The 15,662-nt window shown below is 36.5% G+C and overlaps 1 protein-coding gene across 1 annotated transcript in view; it reads left to right on the forward strand.

Moving 5' to 3' along the window:
• LOC123523934 (thioredoxin-like) overlaps positions 1–9,474 on the forward strand; it is a 40,309-nt gene extending 30,835 nt beyond the window's left edge. Inside the window, exons 3-5 of the mRNA XM_045301705.2 lie at positions 633–692; positions 1,654–1,719; positions 7,287–9,474. Of these exons, the coding sequence (XP_045157640.1) occupies positions 633–692; positions 1,654–1,719; positions 7,287–7,349 (189 nt within the window). The 3' untranslated portion in view covers positions 7,350–9,474. The remainder of the gene's footprint in view (positions 1–632; positions 693–1,653; positions 1,720–7,286) is intronic.
• Positions 9,475–15,662: the final 6,188 nt, after the last annotated feature.

Consider the following 15,662-nt stretch of genomic DNA (forward strand, 5'->3'; position numbering starts at 1 on the left):
AGGAAAAGCTAGTTAAAACTTTAGAGACCACATTTATGACCATATCTTAATGAAACTTGTTCAGAATGTTAATCTTGATGATCTTTAGGTCAATAGGTCAGTTGAGCGATACAGGGCCTTCATGGCCCTCTTGTTGTTGTATAGATTACGGCAAATAATTATGTACTTAAGCAATGCATTTTTTGATAAAGTTGAATTTCAGAAGCTTTCTGAAAGTTAAACAGACTTGAATTATGTAAAATTTATTGAGGACATGGAACTAGTCTTGTTCTTCAGTTTCGGATAAGATTTTTGACTGTAAATTTTTGGTATGGTAAATCTGTGGTCACGCTTCGCTGCCCACAAAAACAAAATGAAAGCAAATGCAATAACTTTTTGTTATGTTTAGCCTATGCAGTTTTTAATCAGAATGACAACATTTATAGGAAAGTAAATGTAATAGGTCCATCACGGCAAACTTAAAGATGTAGTTAATAAATAATGATAATTTAGTAATTTGGCTGAAATTTTTGGTTGTCTGAGTTAGAGAAGGTGGAAGGGCTTCAGAAAGAAAAATTGAGATCTGACTGTTAATTTTTAGGATGTTTCAATTTAACAAGTTTATTTCTATAGAAATTGTTTTATACTTGCAGGCCTTCTCAACAGAGTACACTAATATCATATTTATCAAGGTAGATGTGGATGAGAATGATGTATGTATTTGTTTAGAGAATTATACTCTTTAACGATTATTTTGGCCATCTACAATAAAGCAGTGAACAGTGTATACCACTAATAGTATTATATTTTACTGGCTGAGTGATTAAGGTCGTTGACTTCAAATTACTTGCCCCTCACCAGTATGGGTTAAAGCCTCACTCAGGCATACAACAGAACTCTTAGTGTATGGAAGCCAGCTGGTTAATGGTAGGCTGATGGTTCTACTTATATGCCCACTCATGATGAAGTAATGTCCGGAGGGCTAAGCCTGAGTCATACACCACCATGAAAAGCTGAAAGTTATCATATGAACTATACTTGAGCCGTGCCATGAGAAAACCAACATAGTGGGTATGCGAGCCGCAAGGATCCAGACCAGCCTGCGCATCCGCGCAGTCTGGTCAGGATCCATGCTGTTCGCTAACGGTTTCTCTAATTGTTACTTTTTTATTGTAATAGGCTTTGAAAGCGAACAGCATGGATCCTGACCAGACTGCGCGGATGCGCAGGCTGGTCTGGATCCTTGCTGGTCGCATACCCACTATGTTGGTTTTCTCATGGCACTGCTCACTTGTCACTCAGTTGTCAGTGTGATGTTATAGTTTGATTAAACTCAACAAAAACAAATAAGAAGAAGAAAGCATGTTTACATCAGATTTTGGTTGATGGTTCTACTTATGTACCGGTTCATGATGAAGTAATGTCTGGATGGATAGCATGGGTCATACTCTACAACGAAAAGCTGGAAAGTTACCATATGAACTATACTTGTCACTGTGACGTTAAACTCAACAACAACAAAAAAAAAGAAGAAAAGCATGTTTACATCAGATTTGTTGACTTTCTTGTGTTCTATGAAAGGCTGCAATGTGCAAAACTCTTACATCCATTATTTATTTGATTCTCTGTTCTGTAGGTTACTAGAACATTGCATATGCTTGATGAATTTTTCAGGAAGTAGCACAAGCAGAGGGAATCAGTGCTATGCCAACTTTTAAATTTTACAAGAATGGAAAACAGGTAGGTTTTTAGCTCGACTTTTTGAAGAAAAGTAGAGCTATTGCACTCGCGCGGTGATGTCCTCAGAAATTTGACAGAGTTATGCACCTTTTTCTTATGCTCTATTTTTCTTAAATCACTCTGCGTCTGAGGTCCGTCCTTCCTTCCATTCTTCTGTCTGTTAACAGTTTCCTGTTATTGCATCTCCTCAGAAACTACTGGGGAGATTTTGACCAAACTTTGTCAGAATGATCCCCCTGAAAATCAGACTGGCTCAGCAATTTTTGAGTTGAGTTATGGCCCTTTGTTATCCCCCGCCGATGAAATCGGGAGTGGGGTATTGAAATGGCGTTGTCAGTCTGTCAGTCCGTCAGTCTGTGTGTTCGTGCATCCGTCCAATTTTGTCCGGACCGTTACTTTGACATGAATGGACCAATCTTGTTTATGTTTGGCATGAATGTTAACCTCAGTGAGAAGGAGTGTCAATTGCGCAAACCCCATGTTCCTATCTCAGAGGTCAAGGTCACAGTTGGAGGTCAACTGTCAAATTGAAGTTTGTTCGGAGCATTTCTTCTTCATGCATTGTGGGGTTTTGATTTAAGTTGGCATGAAAGTTCACCATAATTAGATGGAGTGTCTTGCACAAGAACCAAAGTCTAAGGTCAAGGTCACACTTGGCAACTGGCGGGCTCGACATTCTGCCCGTGGGCATACTTGTTTTTGATAAAGTCACCTATATCTGTTACTATCAAAGCTATTGACTTGAAACTTAAAGTAGTTATTGACTGTCAAAGTCTACTCCAGGAGTAACAATTTCCATAACTCTGATTTAAATTTTTTCAGAGTTATGCCCCTTTTTAACTAAGAATTGTATGGTAAAAAGTTTTGATAAAGTAGAATATCTCTGTTACTGTCAGAGCTTTTGACTTGAAAGATAAACTAATTATTTACTGTCAAAGTCTTTACCAGGAGAGACAGACCCCATAACTCTGATTTGAAATTTGACAAAGTTATGCCCTTTCTAGCTCGACTATTGGAAGAATAGGGGAGCTATCCTACTCGCCCCGGCATCTGCGTTAGCGTGGGCGTCACACAAATGTTAAAGTTTGCGTACCACCCCAAATATTTTCAAAGTCCATTGAGATATTGCTTTCATATTTTGCATACTTGTTAACCATCATGACCCAAGTCTGTAAAAAGGAGGAGGCAACTCTATCAAGCATTTTGACTGAATTATGGCTCCTTTTCGACTTAGAATAAATGTTAAAGTTTGCGTACCACCCCAAATATTTTCAAAGTCCATTGAGATATTGCTTTCATATTTTGCATACTTGTTTACACTCATGACCCCAATTTGTAAAAAGGAGGAGGCAACTCTATCAAGCATTTTGACTGAATTATGGCCCCTTTTCGACTTAGAATAAATGTTAAAGTTTGCGTACCACCCCAAATATTTTCAAAGTCCATTGAGATATTGCTTTCATATTTTGCATACTTGTTAACCATCATGACCCCAGTCTGTAAAAAGGAGGAGGCAACTCTATCAAGCATTTTGACTGAATTATGGCCCCTTTTCAACTTAAAATAAATGTTAAAGTTTGCGTACCACCCCAAATAGTTTCAAAGTCCATTGAGATATTGCTTTCATATTTTGCATACTTGCTTACCATCATGACCCCAGTCTGTAAAAAGGAGGAGGCAACTCTAACAAGCATTTTGACTAAATTATGGCCCCTTTTTGACTTAGAATATGCTTATTGTAATGTTAAAGTTTTACTCATTGCTTATATTATACTATCAAGCACTGAGAATAGTCGAGCGCGCTGTCCACTGACAGCTCTTGTTTAAGTTAGAATTTTTATGCCCCCACTTTGGGGGGGGGGGGGTGGGTATATAGATTTGCCCTTGTCCGTCCGTCCATCCTTCCATCCGTACGTCAATCCGTCTGTCCATCCGTCCGTCCTTCCAAGAATGTTGTCGCGCCTAGCTCCAAAAGTATTTGACGTAGAGTCACAAAACTTTACAGGAATGTTGGTCAGCATGTGTAGTTGTGCACCTGGGGTTTCGCGTCCAGATTCATTCAGTCATGTAGAAGTTATGGCCCCTGACTTTGTAAAAATTGGTCATTTTAGTGTTGTGTCGGGCCTAGCTCCAAAAGTATATGACATAGAGGCAGAAAACTTTACAGGAATGTTGGTCAGCATGTGTAGTTGTGCACCTGTGGTTTCGCGTCCGGATTCATCCAGTCATGTAGGAGTTATGGCCCCTGACTTAGTAAAAAATTGGTCATTTTAATGTTGTGTCGCGCATAGCTCCAAAAGTATTTGACCTAGAGTCACCAAAGTTTACAGGAATGTTGGTAAGCATGTGCAGTTGTGCACCTGGGGTTTCGCGTCCGGAATTCATTCAGTCTTGTAGGAGTTATAGCCCCTGACTTAGTTAAAAATTGGTCATTTTAATGTTGTGTCGTGCGTAGCTCCAAAAGTATTTGACCTAGAGTCACCAAAGTTTACAGGAATGTTGGTCAGCATGTGCAGTTGCGCACCTATGGTTTCGCATCCGGATTCATTCAGTCGTGTAGGAGTTATGGCACCTGACTTAGTTAAAAATTGGTCATTTTAATGTTGTGTTGCGTGTAGCTCCAGAAGTATTTGACCTAGAGTCACCAAAGTTTACAGGAATGTTGGTCAGCATGTGCAGTTGTGCACCTGGAGTTTCGCGTCCGGATTTATTCAGTATTGTAGGAGTTATGGCCCCTGACCTGGGAAAAAATTGTCATTTTAATGTCATGTAGTGGGGGCATCTGTGTCCCATGGACACATTTCTAGTTTGGTTAAGAGAAGGCGTGTCAGTTGCGCAAACCCCATGTTCCTATCTCAGAGGTCAAGGTCACAGTTGGAGGTCAACGGTCAAATTGAAGTTTGTTCGGAGCATTAGACGGAGTGTCTTGCACAAGAACCAGGTTCCTAGGTCTAAGGTCAAGGTCACACTTGGCAACTGGCGGGCTCGACATTCTGCCCGTGGGCATACTTGTTTTTGATAAAGTCAAATATCTCTGTTACTATCAAAGCTTTTGACTTTAAACTTAAATTAGTTATTTACTATCAAAGTCTACACCAGGAGAAACAATTTCCATAACTCTGTTTGAAATTTGACTTTTTTTGTTTCTTTTTTATATCGATGTAAATGAGATGTGAAACCAAAATTTGTTGTCCTGTTTGGCGCCATATAACCTATACTGTGTTGGTGCGCTGTAAAACCCAAATAAATAAAATTATACATGAAATGTATAATGTCCATTATCTCTGTTACTTTCAAAGCTATTGACTTGAAACTTATCATGTATTTACTATCATATGGTCCTTGACTTAGTGAAAAATGTATAGGGGCCCCCGTGGCCAAGTGGTTAAGGTCGCTGATTCCAAAATACTTGCCCCTTATCGATGTGGGTTCGAGCTCCACTCAGGGCGTTGAATTCTTCATGGTTCTTTTTAGGTTCTACCCAGGTGCCCGCTCGTGTTGAAATAATGCACGGAGGGGCGCCTGTGGTCTTCCTCCACTATTAAAGCTGGAAAGTCCCCATATGACCTATCATGACATTTATGTCGGTGTGATGTTAAATCCAACCAAAAAAAAACAAAAAAACATTTATGATGCTCTAACAACTGTGATAATTGTTGGCTAGGCTTGTTTTGGGGGTCATTAGGTCAATCAAGATATTGGTGGCTTCGAGCCAAAAATAGGTTTCCTGTCAATAACCGAAGAAAGTTTTACCCTACAATAATCAAACTTCATAAGATGATTACCTTTGATCAGCAGATAATACCTAGTTTTGGGGATCAGTTGGTCAAAGATCGGGTCAGTGATTGATTGAGCTGAAAATTGGTTTCTGATCAATAACTAAAAAACTCTTTGGTATACAGTCATTAGATTGATGATTGGCTGTGGTTAGTAGATGAATCCTTACGTTTTTTATGGGGAAAGTAGGTCATAGGTCAAGGTCACATTGACTGAGCTGAAAATTGATGAAAGTCAGTGTCTGACCAATTATTAAAGAACATTCTGGCATACAGCCATGAAACTCAATAGGATAATTGCCTATGGTCAGTAGATGACCCCGAATGTCTTTGGGGTCAACAGGTCAAAGTTTAAGGTTACAGTGACTTAAGAGGCTGAAAACGGTTTCCACTCAACTGGGGATTTCTTTGATGAATGATGATTGCCTAAGGACTCAGTAGATGACATTTATTTTGTTGGGGATCAGTAAGTCAAAGGTCAAGGTCTCAGTGACCTCAAGACACAGTTTTTGCTTATTAACTAAAGAATGCCATGGCCAACAGTCTTTAAACTTCATAGGTAGATTGCCTTTGGTCACTAGATGACCCGTATTATTTATATTCAGTATGTCAAAGGTCAAGGTCTGGAAGTCCCTTTCCTGCTCAAAATCTTAAGACCACCTTGGCCTGCAGCGGTCAAAGTTCATAAGATGATTGCCTGTTCCCCTATTGATTTTGGGTCAAATGACATTACCACAGTAGTGTTGAGATTGAATATTGGGGGTGGGGGGTGGATATAGGAATGGTCAATCTGTCTGTCCATAGCAGTTGTGTCCCACTGTATCTCCTAAACCTCAAGTAAGAATTTTCTCGAAACTTTGGTCAAATGATCACCTCATCAAGACAGTGAGCCATGTTGACAAAGATCAGGGTTACAACTCGAGGCCAAAGGTTTGAGTCTTCCATTTTATGTCTGCTCTGTATCTGCTAAATTCCTTGAAGGATTTTCAAATTCATTGATGTTGTCATACATGGACTATTAAAATACACTTAATACTTCCACCTAATACCATCAACCCTTTTACTATCCATAACAGTGGTTGGGGATATAGCTGTCTTTCAGACTACCTTGTTTTATTGTAGAAGAAAGAGTTACAAATTTAGCAAAAGAGTTATAAGTCTATTATGTTTAAAATGTACTGTTTGTTTTATTAACATGTATCATGAACACATTTATCATTTTCTGTTGATCCATGTGAAGTCCGGCCCCGGAGTTTTTTTTTTGTTTTTTTTAAAAGTTATTATATTTAATTGTATCAACTTGGAGTCACTCTAAAAAATCTGTTAAGTGTCTCCAAAGAAAAGTGTATTCCACTAATTATGTCTCCCACACCACTGTGTGGGTGTGCTTGCGTAAGTGAAATTGATCTCAAATTTCAAGTCTACTGTTTATATTTTGTTCCAGAGCATAAACATTCTAGGTTTTAACTTAAAAGTTGGTATATAGGTAGGTGTTGGGAAAATTTGCAGAATGCATAAACTGGGTTTGCAGGTCAAAAGTCATGTTAAGGTTGATCTCAAAGATAAATCTGTATGTCACATATCATGTCTAAAATAAAACTTCAAAACTATAAAATTTATTGACTTGAAATTTGGAATGTAAGCTGGTGGTAATGAGAAAATATGCAGAATAATTCTTGGAAATTATTAGGTCAGTGAATTGATGGTTTATTAGGTTAGGTGACAAAATGTCGCTTTAAAGTTCATGCTCCTGTTACATAATATTAACAGATTTCTTTGATTTGTTTTCAGGTAGATGAATTGGTAGGAGCCAGTGAAGCAAAATTAAAAGAAATGTGTGAAAAGCACAAGTAGAAGGCAACAAAGACCTGATTTAATGTCATGGTTTAACATCTGATATATCATGCTGATGAAACAATAATACAAAAGAAATGTATCAAAATTGAAACTGATTTTTTATTAGATATGTGTAGAATCTTTTGATTTTTTTGGTTTTGGTTAACAGTTAAGTGTGTAGTGAAAGAAAATATCATATTACTCTATGAATGTATGATTTAGACCAGTGAATTCAGTTTATTGGATATAAATGGTAAGATCATGTTTTAAAGCAGCTAAACTTATTAAACCAGTGTGTTTATGTGTTGAAAGGATCAGTGTAACCATGGTTATTCGTTTATTTTTTACACAACAGAAATACTACAAAGTACTTACATTAACAATTACATTTGTATAGTTATTTAATGTACTAATAGACTGTAATAATACTAATTACTTGTTAATGATGTTTTACTATTTTTAGAGAATTTCATTTCTTAACCTGCCTACTTATTGCGAAAATGAAATAATGTTGGCTTTTTTTCGCTCAGAAAAAGAAGTATTTTGGTTAGGTAATCTTTTTGAAATAAACTGAAATAAGTCACTAACTTTGCTACATTTGCAGTTGTAGAAAGTGGTTTTCACTACTTGATAGTTGTTATATACCATAAATTTGATATATTTTGCCTCATGAAAAGAAGATTTTATGTAACAGAACGATGCGCAAATTTTGATACCATTTAAACATGATATTCAGGTTAGTTGTTTTTTGGAATAATCTGATGTTTTGATCAGAGAATTTTTTTATCTACGTAGTATTTTTCAATTGTCAAATAGCAAACACCATTTCTAGAAACGATTTTTTTAAAGGTTTAAATCCACCTTTATTCTTCATTAACATTTTTTTTTGCTGTCCTTGCTTCTGTAGTTGAAATAAACCACAAGTTGATTAAAAACATTTCTTAATGTTTATGAATTATTTATTAATCTCTTCAAACTAATTTTCCGACAGTTCATCAGGACTGTTTTCTCAGTATCCGGTTTGCTGTATTTAATGTATTTTGTGGATTAAATTAAAAACTATTGCATGCATATTTTAAATGTATTTTGTTGACTATTATTTTTGTATGGCTTACATATTTTATTGGTAAGCACATGATGTGCAATTTGTCATGATCAGGGCTGCTTCTAACAGGATGTGGAATTAGGCAAAAAGTACTTTTTTTTACGAAATTGATTTTACACAGACTTTACTATTATCTATCACACCTGAATACATTTTAAAACCATCATGATCTTCAAATATTCTGTCTTAACTGTTGACTTTAAGTGTTCCACAAACTTAAAATGCTATTTGCCCAGGAAACTACCTCGTCCGATTAGTGACTAATGTTATAAAACTTTATAAGACTATCCTAGGTTTTGATACAGGTAATATTTAACCTTATTTAGATCATGTTAGGCTGAGGGAACTTCAATTTTTTAATTAGTTTCTTAGGACTAGTCTTTGATAATTTTGACCACCGTCCTGGATTAGAACTTCCCAATTGAGAATTATCTAAAAATATTAAAAAGAACTATTTTAATCCTCTAGTATTCAAAATATACCATAAAGTACCAATAACAACAGGTCTCTATGGGTCTGCATAAAATAGAAAAAGTTTTTTTTTATATGGACAAAAAAGACAATGTCAGTGAAATTACCGTAATTAACCAGCAAATACATCTATTCCCAATGACATTGATGTAACCAATTGTTAAGTCCTTGGCCTTGCATTGGGAGATGTAATGGTTAATACCATCCTTGTTACTCAACAATTCAGACAATGCATTAAATTATTTATATAAATTTGTTCAGAGATAAAATCAATAGCGGCTATGCCTAGTCAGTCAAATATGCTTAAACATGTGGTTACTTTTCAATATGATGCATTCATTTTTTCTTGTCTTTTTTTTTTTTCTGAGAAAAAGCACTTTAATCATTTGCTGGAATAAGTGACAGAGTGTGTTAGAAAACATATCTTTAAATTTAATCATCTATTTATAAAGAAAATTAATTTTTTTCACAGCTTGCAATGAAATATGTGTATTGTGTCTTTTATTTTGAAGTATATTTGGCCAACTCAGATGTAAACCTTTCTTTACAATAAACATTGGATATAAATTGTTTGTTTGTTTTCCTTTTAGCTCCACTATTCGGAGAATAGGGGTGCTATTCTACTTGCCCTGGCATTGGCGTCGGTGTGAGATTTCTGGGTTAAAGTTTTTCGTCAGCCTTTGTTTTTCTTTGTTACTATTGCTTATATCTTACTGTAACTTCACATTAACATTGTTCAGCATGCAAACAAAGTATTTGCAGGAGCTGGGCCCTTTATACCCAAGGTCAAGGTCACCAAGGTGTTATACTTTGGTAATTTTTAAGGTTAATTTTTTTTCGGCAACCTTTGTTTTTCTGTCATATCTTTGTAACTATTGCTTATATCTTACTGCAACTTCACATAAACATTATCCGGCATACAAACAAAGTATGTGCTGGGGTTGGGCCCATTATACCCAAGGTCAAGATCACCAAGGTGTTATACTTGGTATTATTTTCTTTAAATTTTTTCGAAAGCGTCGTATATAGACATATCTTTGGTACTTTAAAAGATAATGACTTGAAATTAAAAATATTTCTTTATATTCATCATCTGTATATGTTGTTACAATCCCCATAACTCTAATTATATTTTTGCAGATTTATGCCCCTTTCATGAAGTTTTTTGGCAATTTTCTCTTTCTAGATATGACTTAAGATGTATCTTTAAGATCATCATCTGCATGTGTGGTAACAATCCCCATAACTCTGATTTGTATTTTTGAACAAATTATGCCCCTTTCGTACTTGAATTTTTTAGCTCACCTGAGCAATGCTGCTCAGGTGAGTTTTTCTGATCGCTCGATGTCTGTCGTCTGTCAACATTTAGCTTGTGTATGCGATAGAGGCTGTATTTTTCAATTAATCTTCATGAATTTTGGTCAGAATGATAACCTTGATGAAATCTAGGCCGAGTTCGAAAATGGGTCATCTCGGATCAAAAACTAGGTCACTAGGTCAAATCAAAGAAAAACCTTGTGTATGCGATAGAGGCTGTATTTTTCAATTAATCTTCATGAATATTGGTCAGAATGATAACCTTGATGAAATCTAGGCCGAGTTCGAAAATGGGTCATCTGGGGTCAAAAACTAGGTCACTGGGTCAAATCAAAATAAAACCTTGTGTATGCGGTAGAGGCTGTATTTTTAGCTCAACTATTCAAAGAATAGTCTAGCTATTCTACTCACCCTGGCGTCGGCGTCGGCGTCACATCTTGGTTAAGTTTTTGCATGCAAGTACATACAGCCATCAATTAAAGGCATATAGCTTTGAAACTTATTTTTTCTTTTTCTAGGTCAATTACCAACCTCTCTGGGTCAAGTCCCATAACTCTGACATGTATTTTGAGCAAATTATGCCCCCTTTTGGACTTAGAAAATTTTGGTTAAAGTTTACATGCAAGTTACTATCTCCAAAACTAATGCAGATATTGTTTTGAAACTTCACATGTGTCTTCGGGGTTATAAAACTAGTTGATAGCAGCAAGTCCCATAACTCTGACTTTCATTTTGGCCAAATATGCCCCCTTTTGGACTTAGAAAATTCTGGTTAAGTTTTAGTGGAAGTACATACAGCTATTTCTAAAAGGCATATAGATTTGAAACTTATTTTTTCCTTTTCTAGATCAATTACCACCTCATGGGTCAAGACCCATAACTCTGACGTGTATTTTGAGCAAATTATGGCCCTTTTAGACTTATAAAATTTTGGTTAAAATTTACATGCAAGTTACTATCTCCAAAACTAATGCAGATATTGATTTGAAACTTCACTGTCTTCGGGGTTATTAAACTAGTTGATAGCAGCAAGTCCATAACTTGACCTTCATTTTGGCCAAATTATTCCCTTTTGGACTTAGCAAATTCTGGTTAAAGTTTTGTGTGCAAGTACATACAGCTAACTAAAGGCATATAGATTTGAAACTTATTTTTTCTTTTCTAGATCAATTACTTACTCACTGGATCAAGTCCTTAACTCTGGCAGTATTTGGCAAATTATGCCCTTTTGGACTTTGAAAATTCTGGTTAAAGTTTTACATGCAAGTTTCTATCTCCAAACTAATGCAGATATTGAATTGAAACTTCACATGTGCCTTCGGGTTATAAAATTAGTTGAATGCAGCAAGTCCATTATGATATGCATTTGGTCAAATTATTCCCCTTTTGAACGTAAAAATCTTTTGATATTTAACCTTTTTGGGTAACTATTTTCCTGCTTCTGGGACAATATTTCGAATAGTCAAGCTTGACTGTCTTACGGACAGCTCTTGTTCAATTGATCTTCATGAATATTGGTCAGAATGATTGCCTTGATGAAATCTAGGCCGAGTTCGAAAATGGGTCATCTCGGGTCAAAAACTAGGTCACAAGGTCAATCAAGAAACCTTGTGTATGAGATAGAGGCTGTATTTTTCAATTATCTTCTGAATATTATCAGAATTGATAACCTTGATGAAATCTAGGCCGAGTTCGAAAATGGGTCATCTCGGGTCAAAATAGGTCACTAGGTCAAATCAAAGAAAAACCATGTGTATGCGATAGAGGCGGTATTTTTCAATTGATCTTCATGAATTTTGGTCAGAATGATTACCTTGATGAAGTCTAGGCCGAGTGCGATAATGGGTCATCTGGGGTCAAAAACTAGGTCACTAGGTCAAATCAAGGAAAAATCTTGTGTATGAGATAGAGGCTGTATTTTTCAATTGATCTTCATGAATTTTGGTCAGAATGATTACCTTGATGAATTTAGACCAGTTCGAAAATGGGTCATCTGGGGTCAAAAACTAGGTCACTAGGTCAAATCAAAGAAAACCTTGTGTATGCATAGAGGCTGTATTTTCAATGATCTTCATAAAATTTAGCCAGAATGATAACCTTGATAAAATCTAGGCCGAGTTCGAAAATGGGTCATTTGGGGTAAAAAACTAGGTCACTAGGTCAAATCGAAGAAAAACATTGTGTAGGCAATAGAGGATGTATTTTTCAATTGATCTTCATGAAATTTGGTCAGTGTGCCTTGATGAAATCTAGGTCGAATTTGAATATGGGTTATCTGAGGTCAAAAACTAGGTCACTAGGTCAAATTAAAGAAAAATCTTGTGTATGCGATAGAGACTGTTTTTTTTTTCAATTGATTTTTATGAAATTTGGTCAGGATGATTGCCTTAATGAAATCTAGGTAGAATTTGAATATGGGTCATCTGAGGTCAAAAACTAGGTCACTTGGTCAAATCAAAGAAAAAACTTGTGTATGTGATAGAGGCTGTGTTTTTCAGTTGATCTTCATGAATTTTGGTCAGAATGATTGACTTGATAAAATCTAGGTCGAGTTTGAACATGGGTCATCTAGGGTCAAAAACTAGGTCATATCTAAGAAAATGCTTGTTTTATCGCAAGAGACCAATTTTTTGGTCCAATCTTAATGAAAATTGGTCAGAATATTTGTTTCCATGAAATCACTAGGTCAAACATGTTTTACACTGTTATGGTGTGTTTCTTAGGTGAGCGACCTAGGGCCATCTTGGCCCTCTTGTTTGACAAACCGTTTTTTGGTCATAACTTTGGTACTGAATAAGATAATGACTTGAAACTCAAAATATATCTTTACCATCATCATCATCTTGTTGTATCTTCCTTTTAAAGTAGAGATCTCTTATTGAGACATAAATTCATTTTACTGTCAAACCACCGAATAGTGAAGCGCGCTGTCTTATGGACAGCTCTTGTTAGATCAAGTCATTTACTGAGAGTCTGTTTTATTTGATACCAGTATTTCGGTTCTGTAATTTTACTCCGCTGCTTGTAACCTGTCTAGTGTTTGTGGATTCTGTTCAAAAAGTTACTTGGTATCTACATGCAACTCGCAACTTTATTTATTGTTTTTGCCCAGTGTCTGTCAGTCACACTTCATTTCCGATAAATAACTGGAGAACCATTTGATCTAGAACCTTCAAACCTCAAAGGATGGCAGGGCTTATGGAGTAGACAAACTATTGTTTTTGGGGTCACTCCCATCAAAGGTCAGGGTCGCAGGGGCCTGAACATGGAAAACCATTTCCGATCAATAACTTGAGAACCACTTAACCCAGAATATTGAGATTTTATAGGATGATTGGACATGCAGAGTAGATGACTACTGACTTTGGGGTCACTCTGGTAAAGGTTAAGGTCACAGGGGCCAGAACATGGAAATCCAGTTCTGATCAGTAACTTTAGAACCGTTTGACTTAGAACCTTCATAGGATGATAGGACTTACAGAGAGTCCGCTTCGAGTGCGGGAGGTCGTGGGTTCGATCCCTGGCGCGTCATACCAAAGACGTAAAAAATGGTACTAGTAGCTTCCTCGCTTGGCGCTCAGCATTTAGAGGATAGTACTAGGACTGGTCAGCCCGGTGTCAGTATAATGTGACTGGGTGGGGTATCATGTCATGTGTCTACGGCGTGATATTCCAGTGAGGCAGCACTATAAAGTTGAGCATTGTGCTCACTGCTACAAGTAGACACCGTCGTTCATATGACTGAAAAATTGTTGAGAAAGACGTTAAACCCGAACACACACACACACACACACACACACACACACACACACACAGGACTTACAGAGAAGATGACCCCTATTGTTTTGGGACCATCCGTCAGTCACACTTCATTTTCGATCAATAACAGTACTGGAGAACCATTTGACCTAGAACCTTCAAACTTCATAGGGTGATAGAGCTTACAGAGTAGATGACCCCTAGGATTTTTGAGGTTACTAGATCAAAGGTCAAGGTAACAGGGACTTGAACATGGAAACCCGTTCCTAGTCTATAACTTGAAAACCACTTGAACCAGAATGTTGAAACTTGATAGGATGATTGGACATGTAGAGCAGATGACTGCTATTTACTTTGGGGTCACTTTATCAAAGGTCAAGGTAACAGTGACCAGAACATGGAAAACGGTTTCTGATCAATAAATTGAGAACCATTTGACCTGGAACCTTCTCATTTCCTAGAATGATGGGACTTACAGAGTAGATGACCCTTATTGTTCTAGGTTCACTTAAGCAAAGGTCAAGGTGACAGAGGCCTGAACATGGAAACGTTATCAATACCTTGAGAACCACTTGACACAGAATCTTGAAACTTAAAAAATTGATTGGACATGCAAATTAGATGATCCCTATTGATTTTGGGGTCACTCTGATCAGAGGTCAAGGTCACAGAGGCCAGAACATAGAAAACTGTTTCCAATCCCTAACTTGAAAACCACTAGTCCCAGAATGTTGAATCTTCATGGGATAATTGGACATGCTGAGTAGATGATCACTATTTTTCAATAGTTAAATGAGAGTCAAAACAAGAAAAAGATATTTCGGTCATTTCTCCCCCACCATCAAGATAAATAAATAGATAAAAAAAATATAATAAAAAAATATCTAAATATATTTTTCGTTTGGTACCATGAATTCAATAACAACCGTTTTCAATTTGACATGGCCTTATCAGTGAAAGCCTGCTTTGGACCACTATGCCTATCTAATCTTGTCATCTAATTATTGTATTAGGGGAAAATGTTTAAAAGAGAGAAATACATCAGCCAAATGTTTAGGATAGACACTAGTAATATAAAGACTTTAAAGTGTCATGGTATAGTGAACATATACAAAATATGATATGAAACTTGAGTGGATAAAATTATTGTAGCAATGAAAAAATGTGTACAGCACAATCCTAAATTATCTCAAATATGTGATTGAACTTTTGGCCTTGTACTTTGAAAGCACATGTTTATATAGCCCTACATCATTAAGTATTCAGAAATAAACTAACTTTCGTGTCCAAGAATGGTCATCATCGTAGGTAGGGTACATTGTTGCATTGTACTATATTATTAATTTAATGAATCAAGATCTAGTCATCCAATAGCCACACTGACATTACAGTCATATTTGTCCATTTTTGTACGTAATAATGGCGATTCTCTCAATCATCGGCAATGTGGTGTTGTACTTGTCAGTGCGTTTTTTTGTTTTTGTTTTTTTTTTTGTTTTTTTTTTATAGTCTCCATCAGTAGAACCTGGGTGGGAATATATAACTCATGACCCATTTTTTCAAGATTCGTAGTCAGTGTTACCACTAAACCACAGTAATTTGACTGCGCCCGCTTTCGAACTCAAAAAGACCACTGTTCCTTACACATGCGCACGTTGACGCCATTAAGAATCATTCTT

The sequence above is a fragment of the Mercenaria mercenaria genome, chromosome 3, assembly GCF_021730395.1.
Source record: "Mercenaria mercenaria strain notata chromosome 3, MADL_Memer_1, whole genome shotgun sequence".
Taxonomy (NCBI): Eukaryota; Metazoa; Mollusca; class Bivalvia; order Venerida; family Veneridae; genus Mercenaria; species Mercenaria mercenaria.